General features: G+C 35.5%; 1 protein-coding gene across 2 annotated transcripts in view; it reads left to right on the top strand.

Moving 5' to 3' along the window:
• The window catches only part of LOC111047420 (uridine phosphorylase 1), a 109,909-nt gene that overhangs the window by 65,954 nt on the left and 18,182 nt on the right, over window positions 1-25,773 (top strand). For both annotated transcript variants that reach the window (XM_022333173.2, XM_022333174.2), the window contains exon 2: window positions 23,289-23,412. In XM_022333173.2, the coding sequence (XP_022188865.1) occupies window positions 23,289-23,412 (124 nt within the window). The remainder of the gene's footprint in view (window positions 1-23,288; window positions 23,413-25,773) is intronic.

The following is a 25,773-nucleotide window of genomic DNA, read 5'->3' as shown; positions in this document are numbered from 1 at the left end:
AAGATAAAGAGTACGATTGAAAATATGGAAAGAAACAAAGTAGGAGAGAAGAAAGAAGAAATGTAGGGGCAACAAGATGGGTGGAAGAGAGAAGAGGAGTGAAAAGGGGGACGGTGTTACCCGTCTATTGATCCAGAATTCCAGGACATCAGGGAACGTGAGGCGCAGTATATCTGTTTGAGTTTGAGGTTAGAATTTTGACCTCGGTCAGATAACTCATCTCAAAATATCACTACCCTGAATATGAAACTATAATATATTAAACTATAACTCAAGTTATGAACTGTAACCAAGGATCACATGTGTGACTGGTTATAATATTTCATGAGAGAGGGGTTAAATGTGTCATCGTTTATATTTTATGAAAGTGGTGTACATTCATCATGCCTTAATATGATACTGAGCAGAAATCGAGGAAGATTGAATATTAAACTATATCCAAGGCTCATATTTGTGTGGTCGGTTATATTTCATTAAATTGGTGTCCATCAGCTATAGTTCATGAGAATGGTGTCCATAAATCTTGTCATATGATACTGAGCAAAAATCGAATATAACCGAATTTTAAACTGTGACCAGAGCTCATATTTGTGATCGGTTGTAATTCACGAAATTGGTGTCCATCAGTTATAGTTCATGAGAATGGTGTCCATAAATTTTGTCATATGATACTGAAGAAAAAAGCGAATAAAATTGAATATACAGTATTATATTAAACTGTGACCAGAGATCATATTTGTGACTGGTTATATTTCATAAAATTGGTGTCCATCAGTTATATTTCAAGAAGATGGTGTCCATACATCATGCCATGATAAAATTATATCCTATACTATTAAACGAGCAACTTCTGTTTATATATGTTCAGATGTTTATAGATGTTCATAATGTTTGTACGATCACCGGATCTCAAAAACGGCTCTAACGATTCTCACGAAATTCAGAACATAGTAGGTTTATGATATAAAGATTCGATTGCGCTAGGTCTCATCCCTGGGAAAACTAGCTGAAGGACATTAAAAGGATGATTATTACTGATCCTTGGAAAAACAGCTGATAATTATTTCGTCGTCTGTTGGTAATGGAAGTGAGGGAGCGAGTTCATGTGTGTGGGACTGTGTCAAAATTATGACTCAGCTGTTTGAACTTTTGTAATCATTCAATCAGGTACTTAGTGCCGGTTGCAAAAAAGCCGTGTTATTTTCAATCCTGATTAATTCCATTAGATCCATCTTTTTGAAATAGTCTTCTCTGATTTGGTTTACGTGAAGTTAATCAGAATTAAATTTTAACCGGCTTTTGTGCAACTGAGCCTTTGTGAGGGAAATTTTTGCATTCCTCTGGGAATTAATCTCAATTTACTGTGATTAGATGAAACATTTCTGTATGAATGTTATCATAATTTCTTCTTTCGTAATAATTTTTTTATGCTTTTGTACTCCAGAGCGAAGCTCGGTCCCCGATATTTGAGCAAAAAGCGACAAAAAATTGAATAAACTATAACCAAGCCTCATATGAGTGATCGGTTGTATATTTCACAAAATTTGTGTACATCAGTTATATTTCAAGAAAATGGTGTAAATACAACTTGTCATAAATGATACTGAGCAAAAAGCGAGGAAATTGAATATTGAACTATAACCAAGGCTCATCATATTTGTGTGGTCGGTTATATTTCATGAAATTGGTGTCCATACATCTTGCCATATGTTACTGAGCAAAAAGCGAGGGAAATTGCTCACTGGAAGAAATTTTCATGGGTTGGAAAATTGGGTTGCATCAGTTGGGAAGAGTTGGAGTGGTATGATGAGAAATTGGAGAGAGGAAATGAGAATAAGGTTCGAGTTTTTATCCTCTAATATTGTCAGGAAACAGAATCTTTGGTGCGTATGTTTTTTGGCTTGTGCAATGTATGAACATTATTAATAATTCTATAGTGAGATCACTTCAAACTGTTGGTATTGGTTGAATGGGAAACATCAATTCTATTGATGAGACATTCTGACAGTTCCCAAGTGTATTCCACTACATATCAATGATTCAGATATAATAATATAATTATTGTTATTTTCGTTTGAGGGTGAGGCATGTACAATTGTGCATGCATAATATTTTGCCGGTTGAACTGTCGGTCCCGGCTGAAGTATGACAGTCGTAAAGCCCATTGACGGCTTGAATTATAGGCTATATTCAGGCGAGGTGAAACTTTCGTCAAAACTCCCCACCAATAAAAGCAACACGAATTTTTTTGCCTGATCATTTCATATCTGCGTGACAATGACAGGGTGATGAACAAGTTACCAAAAACTGTTACTTTTCCAGAGAAATCTTGACCAAAAATAATATTATTTGTACAATAATATCAATCTAAAGATATGATATTGGAATTGAGTGAGTGGAAAATATCAATTTGTGATGAAGAGATTCATAAGATTTGGTATTATTTTCATCCAATGAAGACTAGTGCAGTGGTCTCTTTGATGACGCCAAAAAATATAGTCCTATAATATATTCATGATTATCAAACAAGAATCCAAAATCTACACCGCGACCCACTTGGTCTGTTTTTAGTAGGTGACCTGAATAGAATAATGCTACATTAACCATGTCTACAAAATTTCAGTGGAAAGATTCTGATGATAATAGTATAGAATCTTTTATTTTCATGGTTTACTAAGGCATTCTAAAATGACTTTTAAACTTACTCATATTATAAAGTGATATTATAATTTCAAAATAACCCAAGTTGTGAGGTCTCGTATTATTACGTTCCTGTGGAATAATTCATTGAAAACCCTTAAAGGATTTCCCAATTCCTCCACAACAACCGCAGCAACTGGCCCTACAATGTTTGGTGCATCATAATAATTATTGTTATTCTATTCCTTTACCAATTCTCCAAGAATAAACTCATCTATTACAGTTACAGCATGAGCCATGTTTGTTTTGCAAAACATAACCTACTTTCATTCAAATATTCGCGCCATCCAAATATTCAAAAGTACGCGCCAAATAGCATCGACCGGTCGATGGTTGTCGTTCCATGGGATCACTAGTCTGCCCCGGGTCAGCCACCATTTTGTTCGGCTCTGGGGCACCCGAGTCAGTGACTCAAAAGTATCCCTGAAGATAACCATTGAATGCAATTTTTATGCACTATTAAGTGAACTATTGATTGCGTGCAATAACGCATGCAATAATTAATAAGTAAAATAACATAGTATTGTCTCTCGAACTTTATCTGCTTTGAACTCGGGCTGTCCTGTTGCCAGTATGTCTTGAAGGAGATTAGCTTTTGATGCACTAACCCGAACAGCCATTAGCCGTTTTCACACCGATATCTCGCTGACACGACATACAGACAGGATTTTCTCTGATGGACAGTATAAGAAGAGGCTGCGGTTTATAACTCCACGAGGTCTACTATTCACAGAACTACTAGTATGATACTGAGAAAAAACACGAGAAAAGATGTATAAGCTATAACCAAGCCTCTCATGTGTGATCGGTTATATTCCATGAAACTGGTGTCAATCAGCTATATTTCAAGAAAATGGTGTCAGTAAATCTTGGCATATTTATGATACTGGGCAAAAAGCGAGGAAAATTGAATATCAAACTATAACCAAGGCTCATATTTGTGTGGTTGGCTATATTTCATGAAATTGGTGTCCATCAGTATCAAGAAACTGGTGTCATATGGTGTCACTATATTTCAAGAAATTGGTGTCAATACATCTTGCCATATGATAGTGAGCAGAAAGCGGAGAAAATTGAATATTAAACTATAACCAAGGCTTATATTTGTGAGGTCGGTTAAATATTCCATGAAATTGGTGTCCATACATCTTGTCATATGATACTGAGCAAAAAGCGAGGGAAATTGCTGACTGGGAGAAATTTTCATGGGTTGGAAAATTGGGTTGCATCAGTTGGGAAGAGTTGGAGTGGTATGATGAGAAATTTGGAGAGAGAAAATGAGAATATGGTCCGAGTTTTTATCCTCTAATATTGTCAGGGAACAGAATCTTTGGTGCGTATGTTTTTTGGCTTGTGCAATGTATGAACATTATTAATTCTACAGTAAGAACCACTTCAAACTGTTGGTATTGGTTGAATGGGAAACATCAATTCTATTGATGAGACATTCTGACACTAAATATCAATGATTCAGATAAGATAATATAATTATTGTTATTTTCGTTTGAGGGTGAGGCATGCACATGCATAATATTTTGCCTGTTGAACTGTCGGTCCCGGCTGAAGTATGACATTCGTAAAGCCCATTGACGGCTTGAATTATAGGCTAGATTCAGGCGTGGTGAAACTCTCGTCAAGAACTCCCCACCAATAAAAGCAACACGATTTTTTTTGGCTGATCATTTCATATCTGCGTGACAATGACAGGGAGATGAACAAGTTACCAAAAACTGTTACTGTCCAGAGAAATCTTGACCAAAAATAATATTATTTGTACAATAATATCAATCTAAAGATATGATATTGGAATTGAGTGAGTGGGAAATATCAATTTGTGATGAAGAGATTGATTAGATTTGATATAATTTCCCAATTGAGAAATATTGTATTTTAACAATAAAAATCTACAATCTTCGTGATGTAGATTCATATCTTCATCTTTATCATGATATAGATCATCAGCACACATAAACCCTGTTGCACAAGTCTGCTCAATTTCAATGGCAACTGAATGACTGTTAAATGCCACGAGAACCAATCAAAGAAGCGGAAGACGTCTTTAATTAGCACTCAATCTCAGTTGGAATTAAACAGACTATTGCGCACCTGGGTCATAATCTTATTATTTTCTTCTACTTCATCAATTATTTCTCTGTCCCCTTTTGCTTCTACCATACTACAGAATACCATATTCTATTTTTCTCATTAACACACCCAGTAAGCCATTCAGTGCTGGTTGCACAAAAGCCGCTTAAATTTTATTCGTGAAATTAAGCACGGTTGAAATTTAACCTCAGTAAGTCAGTAAGTTAGATCTCAGATAACTTGTGACCAACCTGTCTGTGCGTGAGAAAGGTCCGTGACCTTGGTAGTCTGGAATGTGTCTGAGATTACTGTGTAGTAGGTATGACTAGTTACAAGGTTATTCAGTCATAGCTACGAAGAAACGGTTACCTACTTTTGAAGTAACTGTATCACTGTACCAGAGTCTGGTGTATGTCGTCTTACATCTTACTGTAACTTGAAGTGAGAAGAGTTGTACTGTATTTATTTCAGTTGAGATATTGTATAAGTACTATTGTATTTAGTATCGTATATTCAACGTGATATTATATTGACCTCAATCAAGTTATGCTGCATTGCGCGCTGAATCAAGTTGTAGTACTCTAAAAATTGAGTTGTTATAATAGGTATATTACAACTATACTCTGTACAAAATTACTTCTTACTTGGGATGGACATGCGCAACAGAAAAGGCACACAGCGGCACAGATACAACGGCGGCTATGTTACCGTTGTGATCCGGACAGCGTTCTCTAATTTCCAGTGAGTATTCAAGCGCTTATGTTAAATTCAGGAAGTTTCCTCTCTGCTGCAAGCACTGGCTCGACTGACTCTAATCGACAAATTGACAACTGCGTTTCCACCTATGACTCTATCCATCACTGTGATTGGCTGATCTCCCTCCATTTCTCTGTGCCGCAAATTTCTCCAAGTCTGAAGTAATTTTTGTACGGAGTATAGTATGGTTCTAGTAAAGTAGTAAATGATTGATAGATTTAATTATTTTGCTATCGGACCATACAACATCATCAACGTCAGCTCTCCGCAGTTGTAAAGGTGGAATGATTTGAATCTGAATATTGAATTTGAAGTAGTGATATTCATATTGAATGACGTGATATATTAAAACAATTTGAGTATTGTTAGACTTGATAAACATGGCTTGAATCTGTGGTTACAGCTTAAACCATTATAAATCTCCAGTTAACTGAAATCTTAAACATTGGAGAGCAGAATATAAACTGCGGTGAACCCCTACAATTGGCCGTTAGCTGTCGACCAATGAAGGATGAGCTATGCGATCATTGGCCGAGGCTAGACATACCGAGGACTCTTAGTTTCAAATAGACTGATAGACTAGACTCTAGACTAGACTACACTAGATAGACTAGACTAGACTAGACTAGATAGACTAGACTAGATAGACTAGACTAGATAGACTAGACTAGATAGACTAGACTAGATAGACTAGACTAGATAGACTAGACTAGATAGACTAGACTAGATAGACTAGACTAGATAGACTAGACTAGATAGACTAGACTAGATAGACTAGACTAGATAGACTAGACTAGATAGACTAGACTAGATAGACTAGACTAGATAGACTAGACTAGATAGACTAGACTAGACTAGATAGACTAGACTAGACTGATAGACTCAAATAGACTGGTTCTAGTTGTAGAATAATTCTTGATACTATATAATGAAATTTTGTAGTTATATATTCAGGGATATGCACAGAGTAGGAATAGATTATTGAGAAGCCAGGCTCTTGGATAACTAACTTATAGAAGAGTTATAGGTTAGCATGTTCAGATATTGTGATACTGTAGCTGGGAATAAATTGATAGGCTTTTGTGTTAATAAATTCGATAAATAGGACGTGTACAACGGAAAGGGAGGAAATGAAAAGCGTAACAAAAGGGACACAAAAGAGAATAACAGCAGCCTACAATAGACAGAGGCTAGCGTGTGTCCCAGAACGAATCGATAAGTGGAGAGGGGAACAAAATAGAAAATTGTTAGTGGGATAGGAAGACGAATGATGTAACGGGGAAGTGTGGAGTTGAAAAACAGGAGAGAAAAATGGATAAAGTGATGGAAAGGGGAGGGGTTGATGTGAAAGGTGAGAGTAGAAGGAGAAAAGATTAAGAGAGAGGACAATATGTCCTCATCTATTATGTGTGCAGCGGAATGCTCCTGATTGGGAGAAAGAAGGAGAGAAGGTTAGGAAGGAACTGAGACAAGACCAAGGAGAGAAGATTTTGAAAGAGAATGTTGCGTCGAATATGGAAGAGGAAAAACATAAAGTTTATAAATCGAGAAAACTTTGAAAGGATGTGAAAAAAGGTGAAAAGGGAATCGATGTGGGGGAACCGTATAAATTGAAGAGGATGAGAGAATTATGAAAACTGGAAAATTATTTTGAGAAAGATAATGTTAGGGAGAGAGAAGGCTCGAAGAGATGTCAAGTAGAATACGTGGAGGAGATTGATGAATGGATAACTGAAATAGATTTGATTAGATTAGATTAGATTTCTCTATTTATGTATTTCTTTATTATGATTTCTTTATTCGGGAATGGAATAGTAAGGGCTATAAGCCTGTTTTTTCGTTTCCAATCATTTTATGATTAAGTTGTTTTGTCATTGTTGTTGAATAAATGAATAAATATGCTACAATATTTACTGGCTTATACACTAATTTACATTGAATGACGGTTATGCTAATTATTCAAAGAATTTAACAAAGTAAAAATAATTAATTAATGAGAATAAAAATTGATTGCAATTAGAATAACAAAAATATAATATTGTGATGTAACTTTATAAATCGGCGGTGTTTCAACATATATAATCGTCGATTCTCTAAGCAGGATATGAAATAATATCCTTCCCATCAACACACGACCGGAAAAAAAATGGAAGATAGAATATTGTGAAACAGAAATTTGAGAGAAGATTAAAGGAGATAATGGAAACCAATAGAGACATAGAGAGAGAAAGAGAAAATTGAGAGTGGTGACGTATGAATAGTGACAAATGAGAGTGGAGAAATACGAGAAAAGATAGGTACATAGAGGAGGAACATTATAATCATGAGAGGAAAAAAGGAAGATACGAAAAAAATTAAAGTTGGAGAACAATTAATTTGGTGATGGATATCAGAATGAGACAGAGGAGAGAAAAATAATGGGACTGGAAAAATATGGGAGTATGAGATCAATATGGATTGAGATAGAGAGAAGAGAGATAATGGAAACATTGAAGAAAGAATGGAAGGAGGACGGAGAAAATGAAATAAATACGAGAGAAAGAAGGAGAACAAAGAGAATAAACTAAATATCAGTCATGAGATTTGACAAACATGAAATAAGGAGGATCTAAAACGGTGGGAAATAAGAGATAAAAGATGAGAAGAACATAGACGAAAATTTTGATAAAAAATTCAATCAGCTACAACAAAGGAGAAGGGAAACAAAGAGGACTAGATGTCAGGGCAGTGGATAGAAGTGAAATAAGAAAGATCTCAAGCGGTGAGGAGTAAGAGATGAAAGATGAAAATGAGGTAGAAGAAAAAGACGATGAAAAATGTAATCAGCTACAACAAAGGAAAATAAGAAAACTCACTCATTGAAAACTGTTATAACAAAACGAAGAAGAAGGATGAACGATAAAATCGATGATAGAAAGAGAGAGAGAGAGAGATTGATTGATTGATTGATTGAGTACTTTATTTATGTAGATTACAATATATACTGGCTTATACACTTATATACAATAGCTTACAATACAGCAAAATTATAGATGAATTTACATAATATAGACTAAGAAAATAATTATTGAAAGTATATGATATGAAAAAGTAATTTGTAATATAATAACTATAGATAATTATATTGTTATGCATCTACATAAATTGGCGGAGCTTTGGACATATCAATGTCCATTCTTTGGGAAGAATATTAAAAATATCCTCCCCACTAACTCTCTACCAAAACGTTAATTTCGTTATTTAAACTAAGGATTTATTTATTAATGGAAATATTGTAAAAGTTTTAATCAATATGAATATTAAAGAGAAAAAAAAACAGAAAATTGATAGAGTAAAATAATTATATATAGGTAGATAAGATCAAATAATTGATTAAGAAAATGAAGTAGGCTGAAAGTAGATCAGGGTTATCAACTTTCAGTAATATACAGCATTATGCAGTGGATAATTGAAATAACATGAGTTTATATAATATATATATATATACAATTCGTTCTATAACATGGTTTAAAGGTTTGTATTTGTGGGATGGGTGGGGGATGGATGTCATGTGATCGTTCTAGGGCCGGACAGTTTCAGTCATTTGTTCCAAAAGATGTTTTTTAAAGTTAGGATGAAGCTCGCTCGGCTCTCGATGGACCTGATAGAAACAGGAAGTGCATTCCATGCACGACAGGCACTGACTAAGAAGGATTTTGTGAAAATAGTAGTTCGATGATTGGGTATCCTTAATGTACTTTCTCCGGTTCTAGTATGTGAAGCATCTATCCTCCTACCTTCAGAGACAAATTTGAAATCATCTTTAAAATAGTTCGGATTACCGTATATCAAGATATCTCTAACAAGCTTGACTATTCGAAAAAGCCTCTGATCGGGAAGCTTTAATGTTGAACTAGCAATGTGGGCTGGGGTGATATGATCATGGCGTTGGAGAGAGTAGACGAAACGTAGACAATAATTTTGGCAACGCTGTAGTTTATCATTCAGAGTGACTTGCATATCGTTAAGAGCAGAATTACAATACATTAAATGTGGGAAGATGAGAGATTGAACCAATAATAATTTAATGTTTCTAGGGAGGATATCGTGCATTTTCTTCAATGCATGCATGGCTGAGAATACCTTTTTACAAGTTTTGTTCACTTGTTCTGACCAGTCAAGAGTATTAATAATAATGCCTAAATTTTTAACTGAGCTACAGTAAGGAATGTCATTACCGTCTACACTAATTTTGTGAATCGATTCAAGGTCAATATTGTTTATAAGACGAGAATATCCAATTATAATGGGTTGTGTTTTGATGGGATTAAGCTTAAGGCCATTTTTCTTTGTCCATTCCACTATCGAATTGATATCCTGATTCATTATTCCAACTGTTTCATTAATTTTGTTATGGGACAGCTTAAATAGATTTGAAGGTCGTCTGCATAAGTATGGAAACTGGAGAATTTGATAATGGAAGAAAGGTCATTAGCATACAAAGTGAAGAGGAGAGGGCCTAAAATTGAACCTTGTGGTACTCCATGCATAACGTTTTTCCAAGTTGACTTTTTGTCACCGACAGATACACATTGTTTCCTACCTAATAGATAGGATTTAAACCAAACTAACGAGTTGTGACTGAAACCAAGAATAGCCAACTTATCAGATCGACTGTTTGGTGACCACTGTTCTATCGGATTAAACAAATTATTTCAAACAGTTAATGTTTGTCAAGCTCCGTTTCTGATAGAATTCATAAGGACGGCAAAATATCGTATGAACAAAAATTGATGTGTGTGTGTAAAGGGCTTAAAGGTCAAATCACGGTCATGCTCTGTCAAATCACGGTCACGTCACGTACAGTTCACGGTGAAGGAAGGGGAGGTGGTGAAAGCGTGACTAAAGAGTGACAGCTGATGATGGAAAACACGTCATTGAAAGTCGGCGAAGTGTAAAGGACAGTATGATTTACTTTCAACTGTCAGCATTGGTTGAATGGGGGAGCATTGATGTTATTTATAAGGAATTCTGTCAGTTTAAAGTGATATAGTCTCCAGGGATAATATATAGCTGTAGATACTGTTTATACTATCTTGAGTAGTCTCAGTGTAGGAAAGCAAATATTGGACAAAGCTGGTAGGGTACGGATATAGAACAACAATGGACGAAAATAGGTATGGATTTTTTCTTGGTTGTTTAATCTTCCTACGAAGGGATTTTGAAGTTTCATCCTGATAATATGATGTCATTTCTTTCTGATAGTTTGCCATTTCTGCAGCGCTACTTGAAAGTTAAATTATATTGAATCAGAAGAGTATATTTTCATTTTATTTGATTATTATTTAATCATGGATCATGGCTAGCCAAAACCGGTCGTGTCATCGAAGAAAATAAAGGGGTACTAGTGATTGAATAAATTTTATATTTTGTGGGATTGTCTGTATTGTAGTAATAATAATAATAATAATAATAATAATAAATTTCTTCCATTAATTTACAATACAAAAAACTAATCAATAATATGTACATAATTATTTAAAAATACAATAGTTATATGAAATTTACTACAAATATAAATAAATTGCATTTTTTCGGAAATTAATCTACTCAACTTTGGGAAACCCATTATCTAGAGCAGGTGAGGAGGTAGTGTTGCAAGCTTGAAGATGTTTCGACCTATGAATGAATCAATCCAGTGTCTATTTTCATCGGTATGTAGATTATTTTATTCCAGATAATACGATACCTTGAAGAGTTTCAAACACATCAGTTTGTATTGGAATCAAGCACAATTTTATCCACTTCTTCAGAATCTCACAAAATAAACTATGTTTAATGTTCAATCATTTTGAATCGAAACAGTCAACTATCTTATTCCAATTCTACTTTGGCTACAATAATTGTAGCAAAGATCATTATAATAATTACATAATATTATGGTATAATGCAGACTGACACCTAATGATTGTAGCAAAGCAGAACCTGAGAGTATAGAATGTACCTAATAGAACTGCCTTCCAACAGATTGAAGCGTGCTTTATTACATTCTATATTCTCTGAGAAGAACACCTCGATATCACAATAATTGAATGAGCGAAGCGAATTCTATGTTTGAAGTCAATCGGCGTTTGTCTGTTTGTTTCTTTGTTTGTATCGCAGTTACAGTTGCAGTTATGGTCCGATTTGGATAAAATTTGGTATACGATCACTTTGAAACAAGGCGCAGAAACGTATGTATTCACAATTTTTCAATTCATCCCCGTTTCAAGATGGCGGCACTTTATTCGGAAATTGTACCCTAAAAATCAACCTAACTTTTCAATACTTTATCAGATCAGGTTCAAATGGGTCATTCTTCTCAGCTCTTCATAGCGTTATTATTTCATGTATCACATGTTGAAAATTTTCTAATTTTTGGAATTCGATTTTTTTTTTAAAGTCCCAATCCAAGTTTCAGATTTTTTATCTTTTCAACAGTGCTTCCGAGCTCAGAAGTGTAGAGGACCTTATTCTTCAGCGCTCGAAGGTGGTCTTATTCCATATATCATAAGTACAAAATTTTAAAAAATTATAATTCGATAATTCCCCCCCATCCATCCAAAAGTCTCAAATTTCAAGTTTCAGATTTCTTATCTCTTTTGCCATGCATCCTAGCTCAAAAGTGTAGGAAAATTTTATTTTCCAGCGCTCCAAGGCGGTCTCATTTCATACATTACACGTTGAAAATTTTGAATTTTTTATAATAATTCAATCATCCCCCCCCCCCAAGATCCATTTCAAGTTTCAGATTTTTATCTCTTTACCGTGCATCCTAGCTCAAAAATGTAAAGAACTTTTATTTCTCAGCGTCCTCCACCGATCTTATTGCATTTATATCATTATACTCTAAATCCAATTTGTATGTGTGTTTGTGTGTGAATAGGCGGGCGTGTGTCAATAGTGATTTAGTGAGTGTAGCGAATTCTACTGTTCTCTGAACTACTAGTTACTATCATCATATTATACAATAATTACTGTATAAATAAAAATAGAAATCTAAGTACCCTTTTAAAATGTTCAATCACGATCAAGTATTAACTTGATACTGTCATTATATAGCCGAAACATGTCGTGATTGACAATTGAAAAAGGTACTTAGATTTCTAATTCTTTTTCTAAGAGTATCCATAAAAGAAAAAACACAATAATTACTGTATTATCATATGACTATACTATACAGGAGTGGCCGTAGTCGAGTGGATTAGATGCTGGCTTTGTAATCCAAATGCCCGGGTTCGATCCCAGCCCGGCAAGATATTTTTCCTCGGGCCACTCCCGTGTTTCGGATGGACCACGTTCAGCCGTCGGTCCCGGCTGCCTAGAAGCAGTCGTTAGGTCATGTCAGAGGCCCTGAAATTGATCAGTTGCGACCTGAAAACTCTGACACCAGACCTGAGCCAGCCAGGTCACACGATATTATATTATACTATACTATTTCATAATGTAGACTAGAACTAGATTTTCTATTTTAAAACAAAAGACGTAGGTAGTTATTCTTCCTAGACTCAGGAGGCTAGGTGCAAGTATTGATCGATTCAGTTTTCCAATTATAACTTGAAATAGCTTAGTGACAAGTGGCAAGTGATTTCACGCCAATGCAATGGTCTGACACCTAATTTCCCGCCTTTTATAAATAGCGTTTCACGCTATAAATGGCTTGATGATTGCATCAACTCTACTGACTACAGCACCCCAATGCAGTTAATAGAGTTGATAGAAGCACTTCTGTGATGATAGGGCTCAATATTGTGAGTAGTTAGGAGAGAGAAGAAGAAAAGCAGACCGTGAAATAGATTGAGAAGAAGGAGAAGAATTAGAAAAGAAAGATAAAGAGAGGAGGAGAGGAAAAAGAAGAGGGAGAGAAGAAGAAGAAGAAATACAAGTGCGTATGATGAAGAGAAGGAGGATGAGGGGAAGAAGAAAGAGAAGAAGGTGTGATGGAGGAGAAAGAGGATGAAAAGGAGGAATAGGAGGTTGAGGAGTAGGAGAAGAAAAAACTGTAAATGAAGCAGTAACGACTGAGAAGAATTTGAAAGAGAAAAAGGAGAAAGAAGAAGAACAACAAGAACATGATGAAGAAGTAGAGGAAGGAGAAGAACTTATTATGTGATAACAGTATCGACCTTCAACTTGAGATAGAGCAGGCCGTCTGATGAAATAGATAACAGGAAACGAGTGCTTATCAAATTATTATTTCGCATCGCAGCGATACTATTGCTGCTTATTGCATTTCCAGTCACTTTTGTCTCTTGCAATTTCATCAGACTATTTTTTTTCGCTTCAACGCTGAATTCAATTTCCTCGCTGACGTTATCTCGCTTATTTTGATGCTATTATTTTATGTGCTGCAGCCTCAATAATTTTCTTCTTCGTGTACTTCGTCGTCGTCGTCTTCTTCCTCTTCTTCTTCTTCTTCTTCTCTTCTTCTTCTTCTTCTTCTTCTTCTTCCACTCTTCTTCTTCTTGTCAATCGTCATTTTTTCTTCTTCTTTTTCCCCTTCTTCTTATTCTTCTTCTACTTCTTCTTCTTCTTCTTCATCATCTTTGTCATCTTCTTCTCCTCCTCAGTGATCTCCTTTCTCAGCTGTTTACTTTGTCTTGTTTTCTGTTTTTTATTTGCTTTTGAAGGGACGGATTCAAGGATCCAAAGGTTCGAAGCGCCTCACAGGTCAAACGAAGCTTATTGTGTGTATATTCACCTTTTCTTCGTTTTCACCTTTCAATTATTAATTGACCGAGCAAAGTGAGGTCTAGAGCTGCGTACACATATTCGCGCTTCCAACCCGCACCGAGCACGCTCCTCCCTCGTACCGCCCTCGTACCACCATCGAACCACAGTTGCTCCGCCAACGCACCCATCATGAACGTTACGGGAGATGTTAGATCTTCTCGCGTTCCCCGGTCGAACCACTGTTGCTCCCCGGTCGATCATCAATCGCTCTGCTGGAGTGACGTTCGGTTGCGGAGCATAGCAAAAGTCTGTACGCACCTTAGGATTCAAGTCGACTGTTTGGCATTTCTCTTAATGTTTAAATGTTTGAATGTTCAAATGTTTATATGTTTATATGTTGCACATTTACAGCGAAACGCCGTGATAGATTTCCATGAAATTTGACAGGTATATTCCTTTTTTAATTGCGCGTCGACGTATATACAAGGTTTTCGGTAATTTTGCATTTCAAGGATAATATAAAAGGAAAAAGGAGCCTCCTTCATACGCCAATATTAGAGTAAAAATCAGACTATAGAATTATTCATCACAAATCAGCTGACAAGTGATTACACAGATGTGTGGAGAAGCCAGTCTATTGCTGTATTTCCATAAGATCTATAGTTTCAATCAGGTACTTGTGGATGATAATACTGCGTGAGGTCTACTGTTCACAGAACTACTAGTTTAAGTTGAGTAATAATCAATTAATTGTCATTAAAATCTGAAACTTGAACGTGATCTTCGTGCTCTTTCCATTTTCTTGTTCTCTTTTCAGTTATTTTTCTACTTTTTCTCTATCAAATTGCTAGTTCACTTTTATTGTTTCCACATTCATATGGTGAAATCAACTTCAAACTTTCATCATTCTTTATAAATAATGCCACTGCTTCCCATTCAATGAATGCTAACATTTATAAGTGAATCTAATATTGTAGATATTAAGTAGAAATGAAAGCTACCAACAGAGATCTGCCATCTATAGTGAGGTCCACGTTATAATGGCATTGTTTGATCTGCAATGGTATTGCTATCCTTGTCTATCATTCAACAAAGTCGATAGCGCTATCTGTCTTGCTTTGCTCTGTTGCCAGATCGGGTTTTGACAATGAAGAATTAATAATAACTAGTAGATCTGTGAACAGCAGACCTCGCGCAGTTATGAACCACAGTCTCATCTAATACTGTCCTGTCCTGTCATGTCTGCGAGATAGGTATCGGTGTATAAACGACTAATGGCTGTTTGGGTTGTTGTATCGACAATGCTAATAATTTGATGTAAACAGCTATGCTACTTTCATCAAAAGCTCACCAAGTTGAAAGCAGAGAAAAGTCTGTAGAAAATACTATGCTACTACTACTTCAAGTTATCAATTGCAGTCAATGTTTCATTTTATTAGTGCATAAAAATTGCATTCAATGAGGCATGCAATATTAATAGTCCACACAGCAGCTGATTTTTTACCAAGTTACATTGAGATGTAGAATTGCATGCGTCATTGCATGCATTTTATAATCCACTCGACAGCTGATTTATGATGAATAATTCTATAGTCTGATTTTTACTCTAATATTGGTGTATGAAGGAGGCTCCTCTTCCTTTTATATTATCCTTGAAATGCAAAATTTCCAAAAACCTTGTATATACGTCGACGCGCAATTCAAAAAGAAACATAGCCTACCTGTCAAATATCATGAAAATCAATTACCTCGTTTCGCCGTAAATGCGCAACATAAAAACATTGAAGTTGCTTTCCATGACGAGACACTATATAATAACTTTGTTGAAGTTCTGACACTGTGTTACTAGTAAATATATAATTTTCAAATATTTACTAGTAACACAGTGTCAGAACTTCAACAAAGTTATAAAAACATTATAAGCATAAAGAGAAATGCAAAACCGTCGACTTGAATCTTAGACCTCACTTCGCTCGGTCAATTAATTAACAAAATATTCAATCTTAATTATGAAAATTTATTGAAAAAAATAATTCCTCGCTCAATAAAATATAATTAATTATTTTAAACGAGGATGAACAGTTGATATTACATCAATAAACCTGTATCAGTTAACGTCTATAGAAGGCATTGAAAAGACGGAGGTTTGGCAACGTTGTTCTCCTATCTTTCTCCACTGCCATTATAACGTTGACCTTACTAAAGAACTCTCCACATCAAAATTCTCTTCTATCGTACACGAATACATTGATACTCTGATCCTGAAATGATTTTGCTTGAATAAATAATATACTCTTTCCACCTGAGGGCTTCCTTTGTACGGAATCTCCTCGTGCGGAATTTCCTCTATTCTCAGTATTATATTTTCAATGCAACGGGAAATTCAGAGAGAAATTCTACAGCGAAATCCACTTCAAAGTGTCAGCAACATTTAAATGGGAAGTATTGATGTTAATTGTAGGGAATTCTGACAGTTGAAGTGGAAATCACTGTAGGAGAATTAGCAGGCAGGTGAGATGAGTTAGCGGGAAAGTGAGAAATTGAGGAAAAAGCTGTTTGTAACACGACAAGGAAAAACGGTTCTTATGTGATGATTCAAGAGCTGATGAGTGACGTTTTACTTGGTATTTATCAGAAAGGAAAAGAAGAATAGGACGTGGAATGATTAGGAAGAGAAAATAAGGAAATTTTGAGGTTTATTGATATTTCTTCATGACCGGCCTGGTCAGAAAATAGTCTTTTTCTGGCTCTAAATTTTGTCAAATTACGCAAAAATGTTTCAATTAATGATAATTTGAGTGTGATATTTTTGTTTTTCATTCTGTTTTTAACTGTCAAAATTTAACATTCTTAGTTTTCGTTGTTTTTTTAGTGAAAATGGACTAAATTTTAGAAAAGTGAAACCATAACCTTAATTTCGGACTTTTAAAATGTTATCTAAATCTGGGAGAGAAATAGTACAAGGAGTATCCTTAGTTTTTCTCTCCCAATAAGTGCTACTTAGTAGAAATTATAAATAAAATAATAAATAAAATAAATAATAAAAAGATAAATATACACAAAACATCAGCACACAAAACAATGGACTTTATTGACCGAACGCAGTGAGGTCTATGTTTTAACTCAGATTTTCTTTTGTCTGTCTGTATGTAACGCGATTACGGCCAAACGCGTTGATAGAACTCTATGAGATTTGGCAGGAATATTACTTTTTCAACTGCGCGTAGATGTATACACAAGGTTTTTTTGAAATTTTGGTATTTGAAGGATAATATGGAAGGAAAAGGAATTTATTCGATACTCTTATATCTCTATCCACATTACTCTGTATATCATCTACTCTGAAGATAGGATTAATCAGACTATAGAATTATTCATAACCAATCATCTAACAAGTGAATTATTCATTTCATGCATTACACAGATGTCTGGAGAAGCCCGTGAACAGGTGACACCAGATATTTGTGGATGAGAAAACTTCGTGAGGTCTACTGTTCACAGAACTACTAGTAATAAGTATTGAGAAGTTCTCCGTATGGGGAGAGGCAGACATTAGAAAGAGTAGATTTGAATTGAATTAATAGAGGAGGAAGAAGAATAAAATAGAAGATCAAAAGAGGGATGATGAGGAGGAGAGAAGAAAGTAATATGAAAGTTGAAAGACATTAATTTGCCTCATTTTTGCTGAAACTTAGATTATAATAGAGTCCTTTATTCACGTATGTTACAATATATACTGGTTTATAAACTAATTCACATTATATCATGACAGTATTGCTAATTATTTAACGGATTTTACAAAGTATGAATAATATTGATTGATGAGTATAAAGATTGGACGCAATTCGAATAACAATAGTATAATATTGTGATATAACTAACTACATGAATCGGCGGTATTCCAACTAATATTTTTGTCAACACTCTGAAAAGGATATAGAACAATATCTCTCCCATTAAAATAGATCAGGAAACATAGGGAATCTTAGGTGTCCTGACACAGACGACAGTGTGTTGAACATGTGTGTACACACATGTCATGATACATCGTTGTGTCATCACAGCGAAAGGCTTCAAAAAATTTAGATTTTTGTAAAAAAAAATTTTGTTCATTTTTCCCTTGCTGCTCTATTCGAGGTTGAATCATTTTGTATGATTTGTAATTTTCCAGATCGAGGTTTATTAATTTATTGTTATTAATTCCATGTTAGGAGTTACTCTGAAACATCTGTTTTTTGTTCAAAGCCTCTCGCTGATGACACAAGATGCATGGCAAGCATGTGTGTATACACACTTGTCCTGTCGTTAGTGGGCACCCTAAAGTATTCAAGTCCAATCCGACTGTAGTGAATGATGACGTGTTGATAGATACGCGTTGATATGGATTAGATGCTTCTGAAGCCGATCATTTGTAATTGAATTAGTAGCTAGCCAGCCCTGACTAGACAGTGCCACAGAGAATAGAATGTAATACAATATAAACACATAGACAACAAAATACATACTCTGTAATACATAGAACATTATATACATATACTACATAATACATGATTATACAATGTAGTATATAAATATACTGTCTGGTCAGTGGACAGTATTGCTGAATAGCTCTGTCAGCGATTTTGCTGATCTAATGGTATTAACAGGTGGTGAGCGATTCAGGGGGTTCTCACGGTGATTTTGATACTCACTATAGTGAGGTTCACGTTATAATGGCAGTGGAGGAAGATAGGAGAACAACGTTGCCGATCCTCTGTCTTGTCAATGCCTTCTATAGACGGTAGCTGATACAGCTTTATTGATGTAATATTAACTGTTCATTCTCGTTTAAAATAATTAATTATATTGTATTAAGCAGAAAATTATGTTTTCAATAATTTCATAATGAATTTACACAATTAAAATGAAATATTTTGTTAATATATGATCCGGCAACCGAGCAAAGCGAGAAAGAGACAGCGCTATCCGCTTTGTTGAATGATAGACAAGGATATCAATATCATTGATAATCAAACACTGCCATTATAACGTGGACCTCACTATAGTACCAATATACCCAGGCCCGGCCCCAGCGGTGGGCGGACCGGGCGGCCGCACAGGGCGGCAGGTTTTGGGGGCGGCAAATTTAAAGGAACGGAAAATTTTAAAATACAAATAAATAATAAATTCATAATTTCAAATGTGAATGGTAAAATTATATAAAAAGTTTTTCAACCTCGAGCTAATGAAGACTTTTCTAAGATCAACAATGTCCCAGGAACGTCTGAGTGGTCTAGCGAACATAAAATAGTTCAGTCCCCAGATCTTGAAGAATTGGTGAAGGAATTGCAAAGGTCAGAAGAGTTCTACTTAATTAAACAGGTGTGTTAAACAAACTTGTAGAAATTTTAGTTCTAATTACTTAGCAAGTTAAGTAGGCCTAATACTATGTTGCAGTGTACGTCTTAAGGCTGTGCAAAGGCTAAAAATAAACTTTCTTGTACTGGTGATATTTTTCAAAGTTTTTCGATTTGTACCGTATATATCAAAATGAAAAAGTTTTCTTAGGAAAACATTCTCTTCCAATCATTACTTTTTGAGATATGAACGCCTAAAGTTTAAATTTTTGAGACAGGACATTTCAAATTCGGTAAGAGATAATTCTTCATGGTATTGTTGATTGAATAAAACAAGAAAATTTTGAAACATTTTCTGAAAATATGAATTTTTGAAAAAGTTATTCAATTTACAAAAAAAACTCAACACTATTTTTGGTCATTTTTAGTAAATTGAAAAACTTTCTCAAAAATTGATATTTTCAGAAAATTTTTGTTTCATTAAATCAAAAATACCATGAAGAATTTATCCTTTGAATTTTATGGATTCATCTCGTACCGAATTTGAAATGATCTGTCCCAAAATTTTAAACTTTAGGCGCTCATGTCTCAGAAAGTAATGATTGAAAAAAGAAAACTTTTTCATTCTGATAGCTTGTTCCTTAAGCGATCCTTGATCGTGTCCTCGCGCGCCTCTCCACTAGGAAATACTGAAATGAAGTGCAACTAACGGTTGATTCTCATAGAACATGATCTCATGAGCTTATATCATTGTGCGAAATATCACTGTGAGGACAATATAGATGGTGATACATGGTGATGGTGATGATGGTTGAAGCTAAAAATGCCCACAGGGATTTTGAATTTTACATCTACATTGTAATCGGGATATATTGTTGATCAAATACTAAATATGATCAAAATTGATTTTTTTCCTTAAAATATCACTCATATTTGAAAAATCATAGCTCAGTACTCATTGGAGATAGAGAGTTCCGAATGATCTCATTTCATTCAGAATTTTATGATCTTAAAAAAGGCAAGAGCAAATTTTTCTGTCCGATCACTGATTTTGCCGGAAATAGCTGAAAACTGGAAAATAAACCTAAAATACGAACTTTTTGGGCCACTCTGTATTAGCACAAGGGAATTTTACATGAAGAATTTGGTTCTGAACCTCTTTCATGTATCCAAATAAAATATTAAAAAATCAGAACAACGATATAAATTTCAAGCAAACCCCCATTTTTTACTGTTCCCCAATATTTATAATTGTCAAATATTTGTTTAAATGTCAATAACTAGTGTTAAACATAATTTTTTAGAGTTTACTGAGACTCTGTGGTGTCGCATCACAGCGGAGACACAATAGTAACGCTGGTTACACACTGGGCGGTTTCTGCCGCGGCGGCGAAACTGCCGTCGCAGCCTCGAAAAAAGTCAAGCTTACACATTCAGCGGAAAAAATACCGCCAAACATCGAGCGGCAAAATATGATCAGTATGATCGTATGATCGTATGATCAGTAGCCAAAATAATTGTTGTAGTTCTTCATCGCAAATGTGTTGTGACTTCACTGTTTCATGAGTGTTCAGTTAAATTGTATTTTGCACATTTCCCAAAAGTATATATTATTAAGTGTTTAACTTAAAATGGAAAGGCAACAACTTTTACCACTTTTGTTGTGCCGTCGAAGGAAAAGAAGACAGCAGAGAAATCGCCTTGCTTGGATTCATTGAAATGAACGTTTTTATTAAATTTTTTATGAACGTTGCGACAGCGATATACAACATATTACAGTTTTTTTCTTGTCATCCAGAGTTTCAAAATCCCCCCTAATCTCCATACACACTCCCTTCCACGCATTCCTTGTTGCATCTCGATCCTTAAATATGTCGAGGGTTTTGTCCCACAAAACTGGCCTCTGTTCTACAAATGATATTAACAACTCATTGTCTATTAACTTACTCATTTTCTCACACTCGTCAACCACAAACACTTAAAACAATAAATGAATGTTATAAACAACTTACAAACTTTACAACAAGACACAAATTAAAAGGCTGATTCTCAAAGACCTCTGACTTGGAGCAACTGGGAAAGACGACTGATCAGCGGCGACGGTAGACAACCGCCAAATGTGTTAACGCCCATTTGGTCACGTACGCCACTGCGTAGACAAGAGCAGCAAAACACCGCCAGCCGCAGTGGCAGTGGACGGCTGCACAGCTGCCGCCAACGGCAATATAGCCGCGCGGCGTTTCTGCCGCCCAGTGTGTAAGCTTCCATTCAAGTTCATAGACTACTGCTCGAACGGCGGCGACGGCGAAATTACCGCCCCGGCAGAAACCGCCCAATGTGTAACCGGCGTTAGGCGATCGCTCAAGGAGGGGTGGAACCCGGGATTAACAATTAAAGACGGGGTACTTGCGGGGGGGCGGCAGTTGCCGATCTCGCCCAGGGCGGCAAAGTCCCGTGTTGTTGAGAATGTGATATTGTGGGAGATATTTTTGATAATTGTCGTATAAATTAGGATTGGAACCGTTTTGGGCAGTGAGTATAGAATGTAATTCTATCTTATACACTGTAATACCTTTATATATAGCTTTACATAATATATTACAATAAATGTAATTACATTCTTCACTCACTGGTTTTGGGATTAAGCCGTAGTACTTTTCTGGAGGTTGTGTTATTTTCAATGATTGAATAAATAAATAATAAATTCATATCCTATGCCCTTATTATAACTTTCTTTTATTCATTCATTGATCAATACAATTACAAATTATAATAATTATAGATATGACTGGGCGAGAGTAACAGGCCTAGGCTATCCCAAAACTGCTCTGCCCCCAAAATTTATAAATAGTTAACTTCCCAAAAGACAAAGTCCCAACGGCATGGAATTGTTACCTTACTATAAACACTGATTTATTGAAATATTGTGTGATATAAGTCTCGACTATTCCACCATTATCAATCTTAGGCTATTAGAGCTGCGCCCTAACTTCGCCCTCCTAGGTTTTTTAATGAAGGCAGCTAATCAATCAATCAATCAAGCATTATCATTATCGATTTCTGAAATAAATTATGTTGAGGAAGCAGGAACTTTTTTCTAACTTGAATGGCTTGAGCCTTGAATTTCAATCACATCTTTTTTTTGTGTTGAACATTACAAGTATTCCTAATGTTTAAAAATAGTAGTAAAAAAAGTTGAATAAGTTTATGCTTACGGTAAACTAAGAACACGAGGGTTAGTATGTTCAGTCATGGATGAAGGATAGCGTAAGAAAATGCCCATCAAATAGAGCGTTTATGTTCCAAATTTCAATACGATTTTTGTTAACTCAAGCCGATTACTGTCAACTACTGACTAATATATTAATGTTTCGGTCGGGTGAGAGTGTATGAACGGCACAGTAAGAGAGACTACCAGCGTCACTCATCACATAGCTTCTCGAAAGAACTAGGACTAAATCAGCCTGAGAAATTTTAAACATAAATGCCCTCTACCATGGGATAAAGCTTCTTATGTAAGCACTTCCCATTCTCTATAGTTTAACTCAATAGGCTTGAACCTTCAACTACCAGGATTATCAACTTGAGTTGACAGTAAAATTTGGAACATAAATTCCCTTTATACCATTGTGATATCTTCTTATGTTATCACTATTCTCTATGGCTCAACTCAAACGGCTTGAACCTTAATTTTAATCTCATGCTTTTCTTGTGTTACAGTTTCCCAGAAGGCTTTGTGCAGCTTCAAAACCCGCATATAGAACTAATGGACCAAGACATTCTCTACCATTTGGCACTTGGAAGCGAGTCGCATGATCTCATTGAGATGTTCGGTGATATCAAGGTAAGGGTCGAGTCAAAAAATTATATAATTACAGAGAGAAAAGCAATATAATATTGCAAAGAATATTTACTGAAATATTTGTATACTGAATTATACTAAACATAGAGCTTGATTTGTGGAAGTAATATGAAATATTGTTTGAAATAAATATCAAGAATTTAATCTTTAAAATACTGTAAGTTTCTTGAAGTACATTTGTATGATCATAATAGTTTTCTTTTGTTTTCTCTGGTATTTTATCCTGTATGATTATCATATTCTGTGCAAAATTTGAGATTATAGTAGCCTAATTTGGCTAAGAATGATGCTCACATGAGCCTTAGGATGCTACATGCTAGAATCATAACTTGTAACTCCAGAGCTCCAGAGTAATCTCTAAACCGACCAATTTCAAAAATCGTTAGTGCGGAAATAAATTACAACAAATCAAAATAATCCCATGATTATAACCAATATTATCTTTTTTTCTTTTAGACGCACTCTTTCTCAGTAGGGAGGAAAGTATATCCTTGAACATCCACTTCCAAGAATTGACAGATATCTGTCAAATTCAGCCTATTTCTATAGATACAACACACAATTATAATCATATTTCAAATCGAAAAACAATGAAGTTATCAAGTACCCTTTTATTCCATTACCAAACACCTAGTTTGAACTCTTAATAACGTTATTGTGTTTCAATAGTTCCAGTAGCCCCAACAAGATGAGTGGGTAATTCAAATTGTAAATATTCTATATTCTGTAAAATTCATTGAATATTTTAGTTTACTTATTGTTTTTTTATGTAGTGTATAAGCCAACACATTGTAATCTACAGTTCATAAAACACACTATAGTGAGGTCCACGTTATAATGACAGTATTTGATGAACTTTGGTTTTGCTATCCTTGTCTATCATTCGACAAAGTCGGTGGTACTATCCTTTTCTAGGTCCACAACGATGCCAATTATGTTTATGACAGTGTAGATTAATTAATGCAGAGAATCGGCATCGCTATTCGTCTATCTTCATCCACTGCCATTATAACGTGGGCCTCACTATAGTTGAACTAACTGAAATACACTGATACTCACTCATCTACCACCCACAATAGTTCTAAAACCGCTTTTCCATTTTCCAATAGACGTTTCACACAATGTAGAACATGGGTGGAGCTGTGAAAATGCAGCTGAATGTATCCTTCTCAGTTGTGTTGTGGGTTTCAATTTAAACTGGCATCGTTCTTGATAAATTACATTTGTACCTCACAGTCAAGCAATACTGACACTAACAATGCATCATAATGTACTGAGTTGTGAAGTGAGAATTTATTCAATCTGTCAGAATTCTTCATAAATAACATTGAATCCTCACATTGAACTAAAGCTGACAGTTTAAAATGCAGCAAAGTGTACTGAGTTGTGAAGTGAGAATTTATTCAATCTGTCAGAATTCTTCATAAATAACATTGAATCCTCACATTGAACTAAAGCTGACAGTTTAAAGTGCAGCAAAGTGTACTGAGTTATGTAGTGGAATTTGATTCAGTCTGTCAGCGTTCTTCGTGAATAGCGTCAGTGCCTCACATTCAGCGCATGGTGTCAGTTTAAAGTGAGTCTCACTTCTCAGTGTAGAAGTTGAACAAAACTGATCACAGACTGGCTGACACATTGTTCTCAACTGAACAGACTCTATTCATTAGCGGTGCTTGCTTTTAAGCCGGATGAGGGAAGGAGGAGGAGGAGGAGGAGGAGGAGGAGGAGGAGGAGGAGGAGCAGGAGGAGGAGGGGAGGCGGAAGAAGAAAAAGAAGAAAAGGAGAAACTGAAGGAATTTCCCTCTTGATCAGCTGCGGTTGCTTTTCAGCCGGACTAAGGCAGTAGAAGGAGGATGATAAGGAGGAGGATTGGATTGAGAATGAGGATAAGATGTAGGAAGGGGAGAATGAGGAGGAAAAGGAAGAGAATAGGAAGAAGGAGAAGTAGGAAAAGAAAGAGAAGGTGATGATGAGGAGAAAATGCAAGAATGGAGGAGAGGAAGAAGAAGAATGTAGAGGATAATGATGGGTACGAAAGCAGAAGGAGAAGGAGCAAAAGGGAAAAAATCGAGGAGAAAAATAAGAAAAAAGGAAAGAAGGAGATAAAGCAGAAGGAGAAGGAGGAAAAAACAAGGATAACAAGACGGAAAAGAAAAAGAAGGAGAAGGAGAAACGTTTGAGGAGGATGTGGTAGAGGAGGAGGTGATGTTGTTGAGCGATGAGGAGGAAGAGGAGTAAGAAAAGAATGGAGGGAGAGAAACGAGACGAAGAAAAAGTGAAGAATGACAGAGGCCGAGGAGATAAAAAAGAAGAAGGATAATGACTAGAGTGAGTGATGGTTGG

This window comes from Nilaparvata lugens, chromosome 8 (genome assembly GCF_014356525.2).
Source record: "Nilaparvata lugens isolate BPH chromosome 8, ASM1435652v1, whole genome shotgun sequence".
Classification (NCBI taxonomy): domain Eukaryota; kingdom Metazoa; phylum Arthropoda; class Insecta; order Hemiptera; family Delphacidae; genus Nilaparvata; species Nilaparvata lugens.
The sequence above is the reverse complement of the archived record's forward strand: the minus strand, read 5'-3'. Positions and strand labels throughout refer to the sequence as shown.